Genomic DNA, 21,862 nt, shown 5'->3' on the forward strand with positions numbered 1-21,862 from the left:
TTTGTGTATTGTAAACCTGCAGGATGCTTAGATTTTAGTTCCAATGAAGAGCCATCTGTGCTTTTGCTGAAGATGACAATTTATACTGAAGGGAGCTACGTGTTATCTGTCACATACTGTACAGGCAAGGCAGGTGGCAGTCAAGATTGAAAAAGAGGCATTCCTGGGAGCACTGGCCACATGAGAGACAGCTATAGCGACTTCTCTGGTCAGTTAAAGTACCAATGCCGGTGGTGTTGCTCTGACAATCACTTCTGTGGTGAGAGCATGCATTTCTTTGTGTCGAAACAGCAGGTGCTGATGCTGATTGGTTTAGAAGTTGCAAATAGGTACATCAAGCCATCAATGATGACCCAAAAACTCATATTGGTTTTTGGAGCATTAGACAGAAACCTCGTATTTTCTTGCAAGTACCTGATGCGCTCTAATGTACGATTTGAACAGCCTCAGAAGCTCCTGACATGCCCTTAAACATACCAGTAACTAGACCTCAAGCTCTTTGGCCATTCCCTGGTCTGTGGATGAGTCTGCAGGATGAATAATGAGGAGGGGGAGTATTCTTCTGTTATCAATATGCCTTGGTTTACTGACTTTGATTACTGTTTAAACAACTGCTGCAGATCTTATTCATTCATCATGTCTTCACAACTATCACAATATTTTCATGTCCTTTAATTGAAGTAGTTTTCCCCTCTAGAAGTACCTAACGGTCACTTGCTTGAGAGTGCTAGTTCAGCTAGGGTTATGCTTTACTCTTAAGTTGTCATTGCTATGGGAATGGCCTTTACTTCCTCACTGTTCCCCAGCTGTGTTCAGGCAGTAGTTTCCCCAGTGTATAGGCAGTGAAATTCTTTTGCTTGTTAAATGTCTTATTTGAACTTCGTTGCACAGTGAGACTACGTGCCACTCTCCTTTGGAAGAGAACAGTTGTCTGTTGAGCAGGTCCGATTTTTAAAGCAGAACTGCTGTCTTTGTAAAACTGACTTCTTATAAGAATATAACCCTTTAAATTCTTTGTCTGAATGGATTTCTTGCAGTAACTCGCCTTCCAGTCTTGGTCCTTGCAGCAAGACGGCTCAGCCTGACACTTTGGTTTCAGATATTAAATGGTGACAGTAGATTCCCCGTATTGATGACTTCAGAAAAAGAATGTTTTATGAGAAGCATTAAAAGGCCTTAACTTCAAGACTTGAGCAAGCTGGTCTGCTGCTCGTTCTCACACCAATCTGCAGGCAGAGGGTAATGCAGAGACAAACAGTGTGTTCATCCAATTCTTTCCCCACCCTGTTATGCCTTTGCGGCACCAAGCTTCCAATTCTCTCTTGAATGGAAAGGTAATCTTCAGTTAAAATCACAAGACCGCTGCCACCCCCATCCTCTTATGCACTGGGGTGGTCTCGTTTTATCTCAGAGGTTCATGCATATTTGTTTTGTTTTTGTGCAGAGCTCCTTGTTGGTTATGCGTACCACTAGGGATCTTTGTTTATATGAGAGGAACAAATGAATAAAGATTAGAGGAGTCTTCCGCTAAATAAGAATAGCTGCCCTGTTTGATCTTGGGTTTAAAATCATCTTCGTGCCACCAACAAGAAATGTTATAAATGGCTACAGTGGTTAGCTGGTATCATTTCTTGCCTTGTTCCGTTTGATATGAACCTGTCTTCTGAATCAATTGATGTATGTCATGGAACCGCTGGGTAATATAATGTGCTCCATTTTTAAGATTTGCCTGTTTGTTCTGCCTCAGGTTAATTTGCTGAAGCTTAGAAGGCAAGGTGATAGATGCTTTAGACATTTCTAAAATAGGTAGCTTGGGAGGTGAGTTGCAGAACTTCAGTCTCTTAAAGCATCCACTAGATAAGCTGTAGCTTTGACGTTAAAAGTTTTATGCTTACCATTATTGACCTAGTGGTGATAGATAGATAGATAGATAAATAACTATATATTTTGAGGTGAGAAAACTAAAGCTGAAATGCCTTAAATTTCTTGTTTTTCTGGTATATTAATAAAGCTGATATACCAAAAGAAAGTAATGCTTAGAGGAGGAGGTGCTGTTTGTTTTATGCCTGCTGGTTGGGACAGTGGTCTCTAACTATGTACCAGGATGAAGTGTACTAATCATTATCATGTACTCATGGACCACGTACACAAATCCAGCCTTTTCAACTCCAAGGCCCAGCTTTAACTACGGTCTTCAAAATTAAAAACACTGCAGTCTGTAACTTGGGAGCCTTTTAAAATATGTATATATATCATTTTGCTTTTCTCTCCACTGTGATCAGTAGAGAGAAAGGAGGATTGAAATCTTGTTATATAAAAGAGGGATTATTTGGTAGATGAAACTTCTCTGGCATGGATGTGAATAGCTGTATCTGCTGAAATTTCCTTTTCTGCACCACCTTTAAAATGTGCAAGGAGCCCATCTTCCTTTTTGTTTAGTAACTCTTCCTATTCCTTTCTTTTTTAAAAAAAATTATGCTCAGTGTCTTGGACAAACTTTGCAGCTTTATCCATTTATCCTTTATAATATTTTTGCTTTTTAAACAAAAATCACACTGGTTACTTCTTCATGGTCTCTGGGCATTACAGTATTGAGCTTTGCGCTGGACCAGAACTGTGATCAGAACTCTGATTTGGAAACTTTTAGAGCTAGTTTTTAGGCACGGAAGTTTCCTCCCCTCAGAAATGCATCTCCAATCCTGTTTCAGCACTAATTTTTCAGTTATTTGGAGGAGGGGAGTTAAAGTTAGTTGTTGGTTTTTGCTGTTTGCCAAATTTTCAGCCTCACAAAATATGATCCCAGATTTATTTTTGGGATTTATATATCTTTCTGTTCAATAGTGGATACAGTCCCATCGTGCCTACTAAAGGCAATTGGCTTTACGAGCAGAATAAAATGGGGAGGTTTTTTTACAGTTAAAGCACAATCTTCCTCCTTTCCTTTGTGTTTACTGATAGGGGCTGAGCAGTAACATTTATGTTTGTGCTCAAATTCATCATATGCTTCATTCCTTCGGTCCCATTTGAGAGTCTTATTAGGAACAAAAGATAGTTTTTCTTAATAAAGGGAACTAGAAAAGAAATCCATATTTCAGGCCCGATGATTTGCGTCCATTTCCCCTCTGGTAATGAGCTGACTGATAGAACCTTGAAGGAGAGGGAGTGTTTGAAGACGTGCTCTGAAACTGATCAATGTATGTGGCGGTGAAGATTGCTTGAGAATTTACAACCATGCAGAAGTGAGATGGGAAAACTTACCTGACAAGCGTTTACTTTAAAACCCTTCTGACACTTTCCTGTAGCCAAGTGCTGCAAAAATCAGGCAGCAGTTTTCACTCCAGTTTGCTAACAAAAACGTGTCTCTAGTATTGGCTCGCCTATAAGGTCAGGATACAGAATGTTGTGTGGGAGGTGTTACTGCTTTGCATATGTAAGAGGGCATACAGTCAAATAAACTAGAAAATGTTAGGGGAATAAACCTCCCATGGAGATACAGGGCCTTAAGGCTTACTAAAAGGCAGGTGTATTCTATGCTCAGCTCCCCAATCATGAGGCAGGTCTTAGATGGAGAGGGAAATAAGACAGGTGCCTAATGTTCATTGTCAGTCTTCTGTGCAGTCCCACATTGGGAACTGTGCATGCGCAGGCCAGCCGCTGAGAGACTTCTCGAGCTCTTAAAATCTATAAGGGGAAGCTCCACCTCTACTGCACATACACAGGGGTTCCTGCTGAATGCGGGTAGTGGGATGGAGCTATCCTCGGTTCCTTTTTCCATGCTGTACAGGAGAGGTTCTCTCCTCACTATTTCCTCTTTGCTTTTGCCTTCATTTTGATCATCTTCAGATAAGTCATCTTCTATCTCCAAAAACAAAGAGAAAGAAAGAAAGAAAGAAAGAAAGAAAGAAAGAAAGAAAGAAAGAAAGAAAGAAAGAAAGAAAGAAAGAAAGAAAGAAAGAAAAGGGATACAGTGATGTCTCACAAGACGCTATTAAAACACACACATACACACACTAGGTTCTTCCTAGCTCTTCTCCTCGCTTACTGCGATTTCTTTGCTCATGTATCTCTATTTGATGTCATCGTATCTCAATACTCACTTCTTGTCAAAAATTATGAAATACAATGCCTCACACTGATGAGTGTGATCTTTGTCTGCTGTGTCTGGGTGTAACCCACACAACATATCGAGATGCAGACAATGTTAGAGGCTAACACCAAACACCAGAAGTGACTGAGCTTCTCTGCCCAAAATGATATTATGGGAGAAAATTCCCTCGGGTTCGTTACCCCAGCAGTAAAGTCATCTGCCTCAATGGAGCCACCAGCCCAACCCAAACCGCAATTATCAGTTCCAAGGGGCCAGATCTTCAGATTGGAACGTATGTCAGCTGTCAGTTCCTGCTGTTTTTCTCCCATCAGATTCACGTTTGGCAATGAGCGGTCTCTTCCCTGGTCGCTCACCCGAACATGGGAAACGTCACTTACTGGATCCGACCTATCCAGAACGTTATGGGAGAAAGTTTCCTCAGGCTCGTTACCCTGGCAGTAAGGTCATCTGCCGCGATGGAGCCACCCATCCAATCCAAACTGCATCGACTGGTTCCAAGGGGCCAGATCTTCGGATCCTAATAAAAGTCAGTCTTCAGTTCCAATTGTTCTTTTCCCATTTAGCAAAGAGTGATTCCTTTCCCAGTCACTCACCCGAATGTGGGAAACTTCACTCACCAGATCCAACCTGTCCGGGACGGGCCATCTCTAAACCACCTGCTAAAAAGGTGAAAAGCAAGCCTAAACAACAGTGGTCAGCATCTGCTAGTCAGAGTAAGCGTAGCCATTCACCAAAATAGGCTCCGCCCATTATTGGAGAAGAGATCACTAATCCTCCTTCACCACCTTGCACCCTGTCTTTTCAGGGAGATGAGCGGGACTATGATCCATTCGATGCATTTACTGCTCCAAACTTATCTACAAAACTGGGACTGGTTTTACAATTGCTCAGCAGTCTCCCCAATACCTGGGCCTCCAATATTGCCCTCCGCCTTGTAGCTCCACAAACAGCAGCCTCCCCATTGGCCCACAATTCTGTGTGCCTTGGTCTGCAGTTTAAATGCCATGACTAGCTGGCAAGAGCTGGCTACAATTTGTTCCTGCGTTCCCACAGTTACAGGGACCCCGGTCAATTCTGATTTCATTGGCTATGGATCATTTTTCGGCTCCCATCCCATCAGTTCTAGCGCCACCTTCTTCCACCACATTTCTAAGCAATCTTTCGAGAGTATCTTCAATACCTTTCCACTGAGAACTCCACCAGTTCCTCTACGGAGTCTCGCTCTGGTTCTCTCTCAACTAACGTCACCTTTGCATGCTTGCCCCTTTCCCCATTATCTTGGAAAGGGGTGCTGCTGGTTGCTGTCACTTCAGATGAGTAGAGAACTCATGGCTCTTCAGGTTTACACTCCATTTACTCTGTTTTTCCTGGAGACGGTTGTCTTACATACCAGCCTCAAAATTCTCTCTAAGGTGCTGTCAAGTCTCATTTGCAACAAAAGGTTATATTACCTGTATTTTTTCCCAACATTACTTGGTAGCAGAATGTACCTTACACAGTTTGGATGTGAACAGAGCTTTATTGTATTCTTAGACAAAACAAAGCATTTTCACAAATCCCAGTCACCTTTTGCATGGTATTTGGACATCATAAGGGTTTCCCAGCATCCTCCCAAACTTACCCAGATGCATAGGGGCAGCTGTCAGATTCTGCTACAGGAAGGCAAAGGTCCCTTGCCCCATGGTGATTAAGCACACTTGACTAGGGCACAAGCCTCCTCCACAACATTCCTGTGAGAGGTCCCTCATCAAGACATTTGTCAGGCTGCCACATGGTCCCCAGGTGACACCTTCGTTAAGCACTAGTCTGTCAACACACATGCCAGAAAGGAGTCAGCGGTGGGAACAGCTGTCTTGCTTCCTAGTTGGCTGAGCCACTCACACCCTCCTCCATTGCTGAGTAGCTAGCTATAGTCCCAGTGTGGGTCTGCACAGAAGACTGATGATGAAAACAGGGTTGCACCTGCCAGTAACTATTGTTTGTCTAGTGTCTTCTGTGTAGGCACGCATTCTCTCCCTCCTGCCTCGCAGTGAGTGTCCTTGCATATTCTGTATTATACATCCGGTGGCTCAGGGGAACTGAAGGAAGTAGGGGTGCTCCGCGCCACTACCCGCATTCAGCAGGAACCCCTACGCATGCGCAGTGGAGGCGGAGCACCCCCTTACAGATTTTAAGAGCTTGAGAAATCTCTCTATGGCTGGCCTGCGTGTGTGCAGTCCCCAATGTGTACCTGCACAGAAGACCATAGACAAACAAAAGTTACAGGCAGGTGCAACCCTGTTTTATAATATTGGTTGACTTCAAATGTCCACACGTTGACTGGGCAAATGCGCACTCAATTCATGCCATCGTAATGAGTTTTTTTAGCCATTATAAATAATTGCATTGGAGCAGTTGGTTGTGGAGCTAACTAGAAGCGTAGTTACTCTGGATAGTTTTGAGCGGGCCTCAAGATCTGCTGCATGATATAGATGTTGTTGTACTGATTAAAAACAGTGATTACAACGCTATTCGTGTCAGAAGAGGTAACTTTACAAAGATGAGGGGACTAATCAGAAGGAATGAAAAAAATTAAGACAGCAAAATCTCTCCAGGATGGCTGGAAACTATTTAAAACCACACTAATTGAGGCCCAGATAAAATGCATTCCTCAAGTCAAGAAAGGTACACAGTCTAAAAGGGTACCTCTGTGGCTAAGGACCCACATCAGGGAAGCCAGAAAAGACAAAAGGCTTCATTTAAAAAATGAAAGGACAAACCATAAACATTTCTTCAAATATATCAGGAGCGTGGAATTGGCTAGGGAAATGTTTGGGCCTTTAGATGATAAAGGATTGCTTAAGGATTATAGGGAGATAGCAGAGAAATTGAATGTATGGACTACTGGACAGAGATGGCTTTGGTGGCTTTAGTTGATGATCTCTATCTGCATGTAGATAAAGGCCATGCTTCTTTGTCGCTCCTCCCGAATTTATCTGCTGCCTTTGATACAGTAGATCCTGTCGTGGTGCTTGGAGGCACAAGTGGGTATCAGGGGACGTGCCTTGGACTGATTTAAGTCATTCCTCATGGAATGGACTCAAAAGGGTTGCTGGTGGAGACTAGCTATCTTCAGTGTGGGAATTATCTTGTGGAGTTCCTTAAGGTGCAGTCCTCACCTCCCAAGTTATTCAAACTATATGTAAAGCCTTTAGAATAAATCATTTGTAGCTATGGAATTGGATGTCGTCAATATGTGGATGACATTAAACTATGTCTTGCTTGCCAAATGCCTGGTGACGCAGGAGAGATTTTGAGTTGCTGCCTACCAGCTGTGCCTGAAAGTGAACAAAATTGATACTGAACCCAGACAAGACAAAAGTGATGATAATTGGAAAGTGGGATCTTGAAGGACATTGTGCTCCCCACTTCGGGTAAGGTTCAATTGACCCTTGCAGATTCAGTTAAGAGCCTAGGGGTTATGCTGGGTGCAGAATTGCTGGTAGAGACGCAAGCTAATGCAGCTGCAAAAATGCATTCTTCAAACTCATTCTAGCTTGGAAGATGGCCCCCCTCTCTTGACACAGCTGATCTGACCACCTGGATTCATGCTATGGTCACATGGAGACTATACGACTGTAATGTACTCTACATGGGTCTCCCCTCAAAGCCATCTTAGACTCCAGTTGATGCAGAACACCGCAGTTTAGTTATTATCAGGAACTGGGCAGAGCATACATATTACTCCCATTCTGCAGTCACTCCATTGGCTACCCATCAGCTACTGGGCTCGAATTGAGGTTTTGGCAGCCCTTCACGGCTTTGGTCCCTTACATCTGTCTCTCTCCCTAGGCTCTGCCACAGCAGCTTTGTTATCTGACAGAGCCTTCCGCAGGTACCACATTGCAAATGGGAAAAATCAACAATTATGTACGTGTGCATTCTCTGTTGTGGCACCCATCTTAAGGAATGGTCTGTCCGATGCGGTTAGGAGGCCTTCCACTCTCCTGACCTTTTGCAAACTGTGCAAAACTGAATGATCAAGGAGGGCTTTTTTATGCAGGTTGGAGGGCTGTGCAGTTAGGAAATGGTTCAGGGAGATGCTTTGTTAAAGGGACAGGGACTGTGGATTATACTACTGCGTACTTCCTGTATAGTTTCTGCAACGTTTAATACATCGTGTTTCATTGTTCATGCTTTGTTTCAGCATTGTTTTGGCTCAGATTTCAGATTTCTGCTTACTCAAATTTGTGAAATCCATTTCCAGGTTTATTGAATGTCCCAGCCATTGATTTATTGACTTACAGTATATAATCCACCTTGAGTCTCAGTGAGAAAGGCAGACTATAAATAACATGAATAAATATAAAATGCTGAGGAAGAAATCATCATGGATTCTTCAAAGGAAAGTCCTACTTCTTCTGTCTTTTAGAGTTCTTTGAGCAAATACATGTGAACCCGTAAATATCATATACTTTGCTTTTGGCAAGGTACCTCCCCAAAGACTCCCGAGTAATATATGGGATAAGAAGATGTGTCCTCTTATGGGTTAAAAATAGGTTAAACAACCGGAAGCAGAGAGTAGGAATAAATGGACAGTTCTTGCAGTAGAGGGAAATGAGCAGCAGCGTCCCTCAAGGATTGGTATTGGGACCAGTGCTATTTAATTAGGACATAAATGATTTAGAATTGGTGGTGAACAGTGTAGTGACCAGTTTTGTAAATGATACCTGTAAAATGATCCCCCCTCCTTCCCTCTGCCTTTGCTCGAGAGGCAGTGGGAAGTCTACGTGCATGTGTAAAAGGGCTTGCCCCGCATCTTCCCCCCTCTTGTCTTTCATCGGTTGTCACCACCCACCTTTCTCTCTCTTCCTGTGGCTTGAGACACAGATCTGGACTACACGCATATCTATGTGTGTGCGCTTCACACGCTGTAGCCCAGTCAGGAATTTCTGGTATATAGGTGGAATAAGCAGTCAGATGGTTGTTGTGGGTTTTCCGGGCTGTATTGCCGTGGTCTTGGCATTGTAGTTCCTGACGTTTCGCCAGCAGCTGTGGCTGGCATCTTCAGAGGTGTAGCACCAAAAGACAGAGATCTCTCAGTGTCACAGTGTGGAAAAGATGTTGGCAGGTCATTTATATCTCCTCAGGAGGGGTGGGGTTGCCAACATCTTTTCCACACTGTGACACTGAGAGATCTCTGTCTTTTGGTGCTACACCTCTGAAGATGCCAGCCACAGCTGCTGGCGAAACGTCAGGAACTACAATGCCAAGACCACGGCAATACAGCCTGGAAAACCCACAACAACCATCGTTCTCCGGCCGTGAAAGCCTTCGACAATACAAGTAGTCAGATGTTTAGGTTGAGCTTTTGACCACAGCCTGAGATCTTTAAAAGGAAAATACCTTAATTTACTAAATTACAATCTCATTTCACTAGAGCACAAGAGCACTGGAAAACTATCAAAACACTACAGTATATTACCGAACTAAGAAAAGAAAGCAAGTGAGACTAAGGTATACAGTCACTAGTGTTACCTTGTCTCTCTCTCTTCCCTGCTGAAACCTTAAATAATAGAGGCTAGTCCTGACAAATTTAACTCCATTGTTTCCTCTTCCTGGGCTTGCACATCTCTAACTCCTCAGACCTTTTAACCCTAAGCTGAGAAAATTTCACATTGCCCTGTCATGAAATTGGGTTTGGGTCTTCACATGTAATGCTCTGTTCCTTTTCCCTTAGCAAATTACAGTGCACATCCCAAAACCTTTATGGCCCAGCTCAGGATATCCAAATCGCTCTCTGTATCACCCCCTTTCTGGCAGACAGGCCATCTCCATCCTGTCTATTTGTCTGCATAAAGGAAACTCATCTCCTCTCTGCTTGAAATCTGAGGAGTTTTATGGCTCTGTTCCCAGGAAAGAATGATGCCTATGAGATCAAGACCTCCCTGAGTTTTAAGCCAGATATCCTGCATTCCTTTATCACAAGAATACCAAATTATTCTGGACTAGCAACCCAGCCCGTGTAAACAACGAGCTTGGGAGGGGCGCAGCACAGCTGTGGGCTTCTCCATTGAGGCCGCCGCAGTGACGGAGAAGGCCAGCGTGCTGGGCCTCCCCACCAGCTCCATGGCTGCTGCTTCTCCGGTCTTCTCCGATGCCATGTTGCCGGCAACTCACTGCACCTGCGCCAGGTTAAAAAGTGAGTCGTCAACAACACTGTTTGCCTTTTATACAGAGAGATGGTGAAAAGCACAAATGATTGTGAAGAGCTGTGTAAATTGGATGATTGGCCAATAAGATGGCAAATGAAGCTCATTGTTGCTAAGTGTAAGGCGATAGACAATGGAACAAAAAATCCCAGCATTAAATGTATGCTGCTGAATCTGACCTGTATGAGACTGAGATTGAAAGAGATTTTGGAATTGTAGTGGATAGTACAAACACAATACCGACACAGTGTGTGGCAGCAGTGAAAAAGGCAAACTCCGTGCTGAGGATTATTAGGAAAGGGATTGAGAATAAAATGGCCAATACTGTAATGTATAGAGCCATGATGCAGAATTATTTAGCATACTATGTACAGTTCATGTCACTATGTCAAAAGAACATTGCAGAGATAGAAAAAGTATGAAGAAGGCAACCAAGATGATTAAGGATTTCAGAGCATTTTTTCTTAGGAGAAAAAGTGGAAAAGTCTGAGATTTTTTAGTTTTGAAAAAAAGTTATTGGAGGGGAACGTGGCAGAGGTATATAATACTATGTGTGGGTTGCAGAAAGTAGATAGAGAGCTTTTTCTCTCTCTCCCATAATACTAGAACTTGGGGGCACCCTGTGAAGTTTATGGGCAGTAAGTTTAGGACAGACAAAAAAAATACTTTACTCAATGAGTAACTAAATTGTGGAATTCACTGGCAGAGGACCTGTCGATGGCCATGTACATGGATGACTTTAAAGGGGGATTAGACAGATTCATGGAAGGTAGGTCCAGGCCAACTTGTTGGCTGTTGTGTGAAACTAGATATAACACTGGTCTGATCTAGCAGGGCTTTGTTCTTAGGCCTTTAAACGCGTAACCAGCAATTGCTCTGAGATAATTTCAGATTTCAAATCTTGCTTCCTTGTCCACAGGGGATGCTTTGTCCTTCCTCATGCTGGACCAAGGTGCTGTTTTTTCCAGTTGGTTCTGGTGTATTCTAATTTACAGAGAACACCTGTTCCTTAATTAGCCACATCCTTCGTCTGTCTCTTTGTTTCAGCTCCTTTCTGATGTATGAGCTAATCATCTTTTTTGAAGGAGAATTGTATTAAGAGTCTCACCATGTGTTCCTAAGAAAGAAGGGCTTGGTACTGAATTGTAATATTCAGAATTAGATCATTGTTGCTGTTCTTTTAATACTGATTCAGGTATTCAAAACAACATTATGTTGTGTTTCATGCACAGCTCTTCCGAGATCAGGGACCTTCATACTTGAAGGACTGCCTCTCCACGTGTAGAACCACCCAATAACTTCACACAGCCTAACATTTTTTGTTGGAAGTGCCCTCCGAGTAGAAGATACGGTTATCTTCTTTGAGATGAGTGGCATTCTCAGTAATTGCCACGCACACATTCACTTTTGTATGGTGACTTTGTTCCAGTGAGTTTTTCCTGGCTGAGACCCAAAGGAAATGTAGTACATTTTTGTGTTTGTTTGTTTCTGGCAGCAAAAATATTGGCATTTGTTATGGGCTGTTTTGATTAGTTGTAATTGTTTTAACTTGGTTTTACTGATTGTTCCCCTGTGTATTTTTATTATGTTTGCAAGACATAGATTACTTAAAGAAGTGAAATAAAATACCCATATAATTATGATTTATTAAAAGTATCTCTGCTTTTATAGCAGTTTGGTGGTAAACCAAATAACCGTTGTGGATGAAATTCTAATAGTGAGAAAGGGAAAGTATACAGGCAGCACAATCCAAATGGCCGGCCCTGCACCAGCGCCCACATACCAGTGTAGCAGCGGTGCTGCTTGTGCCATGCTGCACCCTGCCATTCCTCTGACGACCCCGCCAGCACCTTCCAGTGCCTGTGCTCCCCCCCTCACAGGTGCGCGAGTGGCAAGCAACTGTGCAGCCAACAGGGGGACCGCAATCTCCGAGGGCCTCCTGCACTGCCCCCTGCTGCCAGGGAGCTAGTAGCCAGGGACCACAAGCCCCTGTGGCCACGGCACCCACACCAAGGTGGCTGGACTGGCCACCGGATTGAGCAACAGACAGGGTGCATGGCCCAAGACCAGAGATGCAGGCCCCGTTGGAGTGGGCCTGCGGCAACCACCCCCTCAGAAGAGAGAGGGGAAGCACCATCTCTGTCCATGGATTGGCCAGTGGCCATGACTGGAAACAGGGTGGAAGGTGCGGCCCAGTGTGGGGTGGGGCTGGCCAGGCACCTCTAAGACTGGGCATGACCAAGTAGCCCCGGCAATACTGGCAGAACCCATCCATTGGGGCGCCCATGGTTGTCGGTGCCGTAACTGGCTGGGAAAGGCATGGCCTGGTTGTGGCCCAGCCCATGTTCCCCGACACCAGCTGCTGAGGCTCTCCCCACCCTGCAGGGATCGGGTGTGCTATACCAGAGGCCCCCACAATTTAACAGGGGAGGAGCTGTGCCATGGGAGGGGAGGCACCCCAAAGGTGCTTGCTGGGCCCCTCCCCCTTCTGGTATCTCTCCATTTGGTAAGTCTGGCTGGTGGTGGAGGCACCACCACTCTGGAAACGCTCCCCCTGACCCCTCACCCCGTGAGCTAGGGCCCCCTGCCAGGATATCCAGTCCAGGAAAGTGTTTGGTTCTGCTCTGGGTCTTGCTCCCCCCCACCCTAGGGCTTCCAGATTGGTTCAATCCAGATTGGTTCGATCCAGATTGAACCAAACCATGATCTCCAAGTATTTTTCTGGCTCGTTTGTTTTGTTTTGCACACCCCTACTAGATACTCGGTTTTTTAAAATGTGAATGCTGGGAATTCAGAGAGACTGCTGTACCTATTGATGCAACAGTATATTGATATAAGCTTATTCCAATGCCAATTTTTTAAATTATTGCAGAAGTCCTGGTGGCTTGTGTGGGGTGTGGCCCCTTTGGGAGGATTGGGACGGAGAAACTAAGGAAACCTGCCATGTGGAAGCCTTGTTGTTGCTGCGCTTTATCTGCAGCTGCACCAGCAGGAGGGAAACCACAAAGTCCTGTCCCTTTGTGAAGGACACTTAATCTCAAAAGAGCCCAAATCATCACTGTTTCTTGAGTGTTGCGTGTCAAATCAGGACACTGAAGTCCTTTGCAGTTAGTGGTTTCTTTTGTATACCGTTATCCCTTCCCTCCTCGGTGCAATGCAAAAGTGAAGCGTCTTGACCACTCAGCAGTTCTGTGGTGCAAACGGGCTTCTGAAAAACAGAATGGGGTCTTTTGCATTGGAGGAATTCACAATAAATGCCAGAGTTTGAAACTATGACATCTGCTTTAAAAGTTGTCTTTGTTAATTGGCTTAAATAGAGGCATGGAGAATTAACTTATCAAATCGGCAATGGCTGTATTGTGAGAGAAACTAACAATACAATACTGGAAAGGAGAAAATTAAAATGATCTTAAGGCCATGCTGTTAATAATAAAATTACAGGAGGGGGGAAATCGAACATTAAGCAATGGAAAGAAAAATGCACGAATACAAAATAGAACAAAGCTGCCCTAACCTTCATACTCATTCTGTCTTTCTGTCAATATACTTGTAATTGCTAACACAACCATTCATAACATTAAATCCTAGCAGGGGTAGGCAACCAGAAAAGAAATTCTGCAGATAAATCTGCTTAGCAGCTCTAATTGAAGGGCCCTATTTCAGTGGTCTTTCATATTTTTCATTGGGATTCCACATTTTAAAGGGTGGTGGTGGTGAAATAGAGACTACTTGCCGTTTCAGAGCTTTCCCAAGACCGTTCAGTGGGCTTCCAGCAGCACTAATGAATGCCATGATACCTTTGGAGATTGCTGGGACTTAAGTCTCATTGGTAGGTTACTTCTAGGCCAGGGGTCATGTGTCTCGAGCCCCCTCTGCACATGTGCTGAATTGGAACAGACAGTTTGGGCTGACACGGCAACTCCCTCACCACCACAAAAGCGGTAGTGAGGATGTGACCAAGCAAAGCTCTCAGACTTTTACTGGACCTGAAGTAGTGGCACCAAAAGCTGCTTTCTGGTCCCACAACAAATAAGCACCAGACGCCTCATGCCAACAGTATATGCTATACTGCGCAGGTGCACGGCACAGCTGCCCGTTGTGCTTAGTCTGTGAGTCGAGTTGACATGGGAAATGGTGTCATGCCATTGTCTTTTTGAGCGTAAGCAGCAGCCCCTCCCCAAGCGGAAGAGCTTTTGTGGCCCGCTGAGATCAGGGCTGCTGGGAGTGGCTGTGGAGCTAAGTGCTGCTTGAACAGAGTCTTAGACCTGGAGTTTGCCTGCCGTGCCCCCTCGCCCATTGCTGCTGTTTCCATCTGACTTCTGTACCTGGCATCATTTCAGTTGGACTGCAGCGCTGACCCTTTCCTTCCGTAGAGGAGGAAGCTGGTAAAGGGGTGGCCTCCCTGCCCTCTATCCCAGCCAAGCTTCAGGCTGCATCTGCCAGGGGAGCTGCTAAGTGTGGAGAGGGGGAGAAGAAACCTAAGGCCAGGCTCAGTTCATAGCTAGTAGGCTGAAGGGCGGTCTGGAAGCAGCAGAATACTGAGAAGGGGGGTCTTCTCTTGTATAGCAGCGTTTTTTTAAAATGTGGTAGTTCTGACCGTGAAAGGTTGAGGGTGAATTCTTCTGCTGGTGCCCTCATGCCCCATTAGAACAAAGCATCTTTCAGGACCAGATGTTACTTAGGCATTATTTTCATTCATCATTTGATAACATTCCTAAGTGTATCAAAAACAAAACCATTGATGCTTCATACTGAATTTCTAAAGCAGCCATATTTTACTCTTGGTGGAAAATAATAAAATAGATTTCTTTTCAACATACGCCTTGCGTCTGTCCCCTCCTCTCTATTTGCCAGCACATCAGCATCTTCATGGGTAGATGTTGTGTGTTTTTCAGCAACCAGGCCCTAAAAATTCACTGCCCTATTCTATGCTTTCACATGCCCCAGAGTCTTCTAGTAGCTGGAAGAGGAGCCAAAATAAGATGAAACTTGTGGCTGATTTTGTGAAGCCACCCTGAAATCTTCTATGGGTTCTGCTGGGTCAAACCCTTACCATCAGATCCAGTTCTGATTTTGAAAGAATTCTCTAGCATCAATGTATCTAATTCTCAACATGGCCAAATTTGTCGATATTTAAATCCAGAGACTGGAGCCATGAACAGACAAGATGGATCTTTCTACAAACCTGGAAAATGTCCTAGGTTCATAGAAAAATCTGAAATCATAAAAAGTATATATGGGGGGGGGTAAACCCCTAAAAAAATAGAAGCAGCACCCATAGCTTTAAGGAACGAATGGCAATCTCAGCAGCATTACCACTTAAAGCTTTAGTTTCTGACAATAAGGTCTAAGAGTCTTTATAGGGCAGTTTTGGACTTTAAGGGAAGACTCACTGGGACCAGGCCCAACAGCTGCCACCAGGACGTACCCAGGACTGGCTGCTTCCTGCTGTTCAACAGCAGCAATCTCACAAAAGCCAGTGTGGTGTAGTGGTTAGAGTTATAGAATAGGATCTGGGAGCCCTGAGTTCCAGTCCTCACTTTGCCATGGAGACTTATTGGGTGATTTGGGGCCAGTTACACATTCTCAGCCTAGCTTACCAGCCTGGGTTGTGAGGATAAAATGGAAGAGAAGAGAATGATGAAAACTGCTTTGGGTCTCCGTTGTGAAGTGAATAAGTATGGGCATTCAGTGGTACTCCAGATGTACTTCAGTGGTACTTCAGAGCATTTGCTTGGCATGTGTTCATGGGTGGCACATAGAAGGTAGATGGGTTGGTGGGAGAGAATGAAGCAGTGAAAGTTTGCCAGGAGTAGGGAAAGAGGAAATAATGTGGGATACAGGGGGAAATCAGGTGCACCCTGGAAGTCCATGCACTGGGCAACTGGGCCATCCATAGTTTCTCCAGATAGAGATTGCAAAGGGGAGGGAAGGATGGAAAAGATGGGAGGGCTGCAGGTTTTTCATTAACTGTAACGCTGTCCTTAACTATAGTGCTGCACTAATCTATGAAATCTATTAGTTAACGATAATGCTGCACTATGGCTTGGCACAGCAGACAGAAAGGCAAGAAGGGGTTAGATATTAGTACCATGGTTTAGCAGTATGGCCCGTGTTAGTCACCACTTTATGAAAGAGCTAATGAAAATAGTTACCCTAATCAGAGACATGTCATCAGTCTGTATTTGTTTATTCTGCAGAAATATTTCCAATTACTAAGGGATACAAGATTGGGTTTGACATTGCAGCATCACTAGAAAAACGTAAACAGCAGACACAGTCTATTTAATAAAAGAAATGCAGCCTATTAAACATATGCATCTTTACCATAATATGGAGACCAACATTCCGTCAAGTCCTATTTTACATTGAACGAGGAAGAAAAACAAACTAAAGAGACCAGTATTTCCCTTTTCTAGTAAGCACCCCGCCGCACTCCCTGCATTGCCAATAAAATTCATTCCTTTGGGACAGGATTCTATTTTACTTAACTCATTCCATGCTCAGCCACATTTGAATCTTTTTGACATGCTTTTAGTGTATTTTAAGCCTCTCTTCTCATTATTATCTTCCTTAGTTAATTAGAGTCTTAGTTGAATAGCACTTCATACCCTGATGAGAGCAAATCAGCACAAGAGATCACAGCTCCTCTGCACGCTGTGCCTTTTCTCTGATTCTGTTGTATTGTGTGCCTATGCGATGAGGGGATTTTACATAGATGAAATGTTCTGGGGGGGCAGTTGGTCCTAGTTTTCGTCAAGTTGCACAGTATCTTTGTGCTTACAAAAAGACAGCAGCAAGATGCGTATCAGATTCTGCTAACACTATTCTGTGTGGTCCATAGAGCAGCACTTCTCAGTTGTTGGTCTCCACAGACTGCATCTTGCTTGTGTGCAAAAAGAATGCTGGTTCAGAGGAAGCGTTATTTTCTCCTATTAAAGGTGAAGTGGTTTGCAGTCAACACTGAAGCCAAGCTTGGTTCAGTCATTGCAGGGTCGAGATGCCCTGTGTATGACCAGGTCCCTTCCAGAAAAAGGACTAACTGAGCTCAGGTATGGGTTTTTTAAGATCGAGAGACTTCCCGCTCAAACACTAGCAAGAGGTTGGCTAACAAGAATGTAGGAGAAAATGGAGTCTTATCGGCTTAGCTGCACAGAACATCTTCCTGCTACTCTGAAGAAAGAACTAGCTGGTGTTCGTCGGTATGCGTAACAAGTGAGAGGTTGATCTGCCACATTGCATGTAACTCAGGGCTTTTTTTCTGGGAAAAGAGGTGGTGGAACTCAGTGGGTTGCCCTCGGAGAAAATGGTCACATGGCCGGTGGCCCCGCCCCCTGATCTCCAGACAGAGGGGAGTTGAGATTGCCCTCCACGTCGCTCGGCAGCGCGGAGGGCAACCTCAACTCCTCTCTGTTTGGAGATCAGGGGGCGGGGCCACCAGCCATGTGACCATTTTCAAGAGGTTCCGGAACTCTGTTCCACCGCGTTCCAGCTGAAAAAAAGCCCTGATGTAACTGGAGAGCTTGCTTCTGGAGCAAAAAAAAGGGTGGATTGAGAATGGGTTTTTTTATGTCAACTCTGAGTTCTGGAAGATCTTGTAATTGAGGCAAAGTGATCATCATGTATTTATTATTTTATAAGTTACACAATTCTCTTTTATGTATATACACCAATGGTGACTGATGCCAATTATTCTCTTCTGGTAATAGTTTCTAGCAATGCATATTGCTTATTCTAATTCCTTTATTTAAGGAAAGGTTTGTTTCATTTATTTAAGGAAAAGAAACCTTTCTGAAACAAAGCATAAGTATTGTCAAAGGCTTTCACGGCCGGAGAACAATGGCTGTTGTGGGTTTTCCGGGCTGTATTGCCGTGGTCTTGGCATTGTAGTTCCTGACGTTTCGCCAGCAGCTGTGGCTGGCATCTTCAGAGGTGTAGCACCAAAAGACAGAGATCTCTCAGTGTCACAGTGTGGAAAAGATGTAGGTCAGATGTAGGTCATGACCTACATCTTTTCCACACTGTGACACTGAGAGATCTCTGTCTTTTGGTGCTACACCTCTGAAGATGCCAGCCACAGCTGCTGGCGAAACGTCAGGAACTACAATGCCAAGACCACGGCAATACAGCCCGGAAAACCCACAACAACCATCGTTCTCCGGCCGTGAAAGCCTTCGACAATACATCCTTCTAGCTTTCCTTCTGGCTTGTAACCCCTCAAAGTAGCTTCCAGCAAACAGTCCAGTTTTTGCCACTGTGAAAAGAAAATGACAGGAAAGGGAGGGATCCATGGATCATGGCTTTCCCAGAGTCCAATCTCTCTGAAACTGTGGGGGGGGGGGGGTCTTCAGAGGACAGTGAGGACTATGTCCCCTGCAAATTTGGTGGGTGTTGAACATTGGGAAGGTCAGTTTGTAACCCCTCAAAGTAGCTTTCTGCAGACAGTCCCGTTTTTGCCACTGTGAAGAGAAAATGACATGAAAGGGGGAGACCCATGGACTCTCCTTTCCCCAGCTCAAGTTCAGCTAAGTCCCAAGAGGGCCATTCTGGCTCCCACGAACCTCCAACTACGAACATGTTCATGAACATGTCATGTCCGTCGATGTTTGTGAATCCCAGTTTGTGGATGGCAACGAACATCGTGTTTGGGGGTTTTTTCCGGTCCGTGTTCATCTCTAGTTTGAACATCTAACAGACTGCATTTACACTTTAGTACATAAATAATGAAAATAAAACTAAGACTTACGTAAGTTCAAAACATCTCCTCTGCATAAACCTCAGCAGTTTACAGATGTTATGACTAAAATGCAGTAAACAATATGTCAATTACGTCATCTAGTAACTATCAGGTAATGGCCCTCTGGAATAACTAGATTCACAAAGAGCCAGTTTGGTGTAGTGGTTAAGAGCACGGGACTCTAATCTGGAGAGCTGGGTTTGATTCCCCACTCCTCCGCTTGAAGCCAGCTGGGTGACCTTGGGCTAGTCACAGTTCTCTGGAGCTCTCTCAGCCCCACCCACCTCACAGGGTGTTTGTTGTGGGGATAATAATGGCATACTTTGTAAACCGCTCTGAGTGGGCATTAAGTTGTCCTGAAGGGCGGTATATAAATTGAATGTTGTTGTTGTTGTTGTTGTTGTTGTTGTTGTTTTGTGAAGGCCAAAAATCTTGGACTGTAGCATATTGCTTCATGGATACTACTCCATAATGGGTGGGGAGTAGCTACAGAATAAGCCCAGCCTCTGATGACCAATGTACTGTCTGAGAAGAAAGAACGTTCAGGAGAGGTTGTTGGACTGATATAAGCGTACACATGGGTGTGTGCCAGGAGAAGCAGGCTCAGTGTGTAAGCTCAGGTTATAGAGGATATTATTAAAATTTAAAGATGATATATGTTATATAACAAATAAGATCTTACAGGCATTATTGAAAGATATATTAATGTAAGCAGCAGACTTAATGATCCGGTTAATGTCTGGGTTATTTTCCTTAGACCCTCTATCTCCCCATTATTAGTGATTACTCATGTCAACTTTAATTATTACCGTACCTTAGGTAACTTTTAACTTTGAGATGAACAAGATAAGAATAGAATGTGTGATTTTTATTTATTTATTTATTTTGCAGTAGATATAAGTGATATACATGGAAATCAGACCTAGAAAGAATTTGCTTTTAGCTGTTAAGACAAGCTGATATAAGATATCTAAAAGATGTATTGAGCAATGTACGCTTTTAAGAAATTGCTTTTTAGAAACACTTTTTTTTCTTAGGAGGAAATTGAAGAAATGAATTGCATAATTGTGGAAATTAAAACAGCAACCTATTAAAACATGATACACCCCATTTCATAGCCTCTAATATGAAAAGCCTCATTAAATGTTCTTTTTGGCTCTGTCATGTAGGAAATGTAATGCTAGTACAGGGTCCTGGCAATGCTGACTTTATATGTTGTTGATAAGTAAAAATAAATTAATCTGGATATTCATATATTTAATAAGCAAATTACACGGCACAATTTATCCTGAAATCTCTTGATTCTTCTGTTGGGTTGTATGAGTCTACCAAAGGAAGGCGTTAAACTGATGTATAGAATAATTACAACAGCCAGGAGGAGGAGGAGGCAGCCAGGAGGAGGAGGTGGTGGTAATTCTGTGGAACTTAAGGACACCACTGGACTTAATTTAATTAACAGATTTGATCTGGGTTGGAAAATGGGAGAGGTAACCATTTTACAATTTAAATGGAAACAGGAATCTTATAAAAAGCAATCTTTTTGCCTGCTACAATTTTATTTTGATCTTTGTTTTCTTTATATGATCTCTTTTTCAATTATCTGTAATTTACCTGTGTCGTATATATAATATTCAGTTCTGTAAAAACTTTTAATTCATTAACTTTCAGTCCAGAGTGCTTTAGGATCGAGCCATCCGTGTTTTGATTCTGCTAGAATGGTTTGCAGCATCTATATAAGATTGAACAGAAAGGGAATTTAATGCTTTGTAGAATTTTGTAGCAGCCATAGCAAATGTTCGTGAGCCAAGTGTAGAAAAGGCAGAAATCAGGCATGTGGCTTGACCACCAAGCAGGTTATCTTCCAGTTACAGCAGACAAATCCTCTGTTAGATGTTCTTCTATAATTGTATGATTTTCTTATGTCTGAATTTTGTTCCTTACGTATTGCAGGCGGCATTTACAGTCCTATTGGGTCCTTTCACCTTTTTTAATGTGCAGAAAACAAAGTATCTACAGATCGTAACGTCACTGATGAGGTGGATAGGTAAGTCCATGAGCTTTACTTTGCACCCATTAAAATGCACACAGTACCTCCGTTCCACTAATCAGTCTTCTCTGAATACTTGGAGATGCCACTCCACCAAAAGGGGCTGGACACTTATTGCTCATAGATATGATTCTTAGTTGAATGCTGTTTTGTAACTTTTTCTCTAATCTGTATGATAAAACCGTAAATAAGTTTGTCATGTTAATCATGCACCAATAGTTTTTATTGGAAATCTAAAGATGTGGCATCTGGCTTATCTGTTTTAGTGAGGTCTGCTTTAGTGATATGTTTTAGTTATTTTATTATTTTAGTATTTAGCTACTGTATTTATTGTTGTTTCCTGTCTTGGGTCCTGAGTGAGTCAGGAGAAAGGTGAGGTGTGTACATACTCTAAATAAATAAAGACCACTTCAGTGTTTAAAAGCATTTTTATTAGAGAGAATTGATATAACTTGAAAGGTAACTGAGACAATGATTTTTTAGTAACTTATTTGGCAGCTGATGTGAATCTTTTTACTATGTGGGAGTGCATTTAAGTCATACCTTGGAAAACAATTTATTAGTAATGGAGCTTTCTTGGGGGGAAAAGATAGCAAGAGAGTAGTTTATACTCTTTAAGAAATGGACGTTTTGGAGAAAGGTCATAATGAATCGTGTACAGAGAGTATACCTAGAAAACTAAAAAATGAGGAACGGGTTCAAAATGCAGGTGTAATTTACAGAGATCACCGCTTGACATTTTGAAAAGCTTTATGCTGGTTGCTAGTTTGCTCCTGACC

The 21,862-nt window shown here is 43.3% G+C and overlaps 1 protein-coding gene across 3 annotated transcripts in view; it reads left to right on the top strand.

Annotated features, from left to right (window-relative positions):
- Positions 1–21,862, top strand: part of TMEM104 (transmembrane protein 104) — a 117,982-nt gene that overhangs the window by 54,149 nt on the left and 41,971 nt on the right. For all 3 annotated transcript variants that reach the window (XM_054977855.1, XM_054977856.1, XM_054977857.1), the window contains one exon: positions 20,987–21,080. In XM_054977855.1, the coding sequence (XP_054833830.1) occupies positions 20,987–21,080 (94 nt within the window). The remainder of the gene's footprint in view (positions 1–20,986; positions 21,081–21,862) is intronic.

Source organism: Eublepharis macularius, chromosome 4 (assembly GCF_028583425.1).
Source record: "Eublepharis macularius isolate TG4126 chromosome 4, MPM_Emac_v1.0, whole genome shotgun sequence".
In the NCBI taxonomy this organism is placed as follows: Eukaryota; Metazoa; Chordata; class Lepidosauria; order Squamata; family Eublepharidae; genus Eublepharis; species Eublepharis macularius.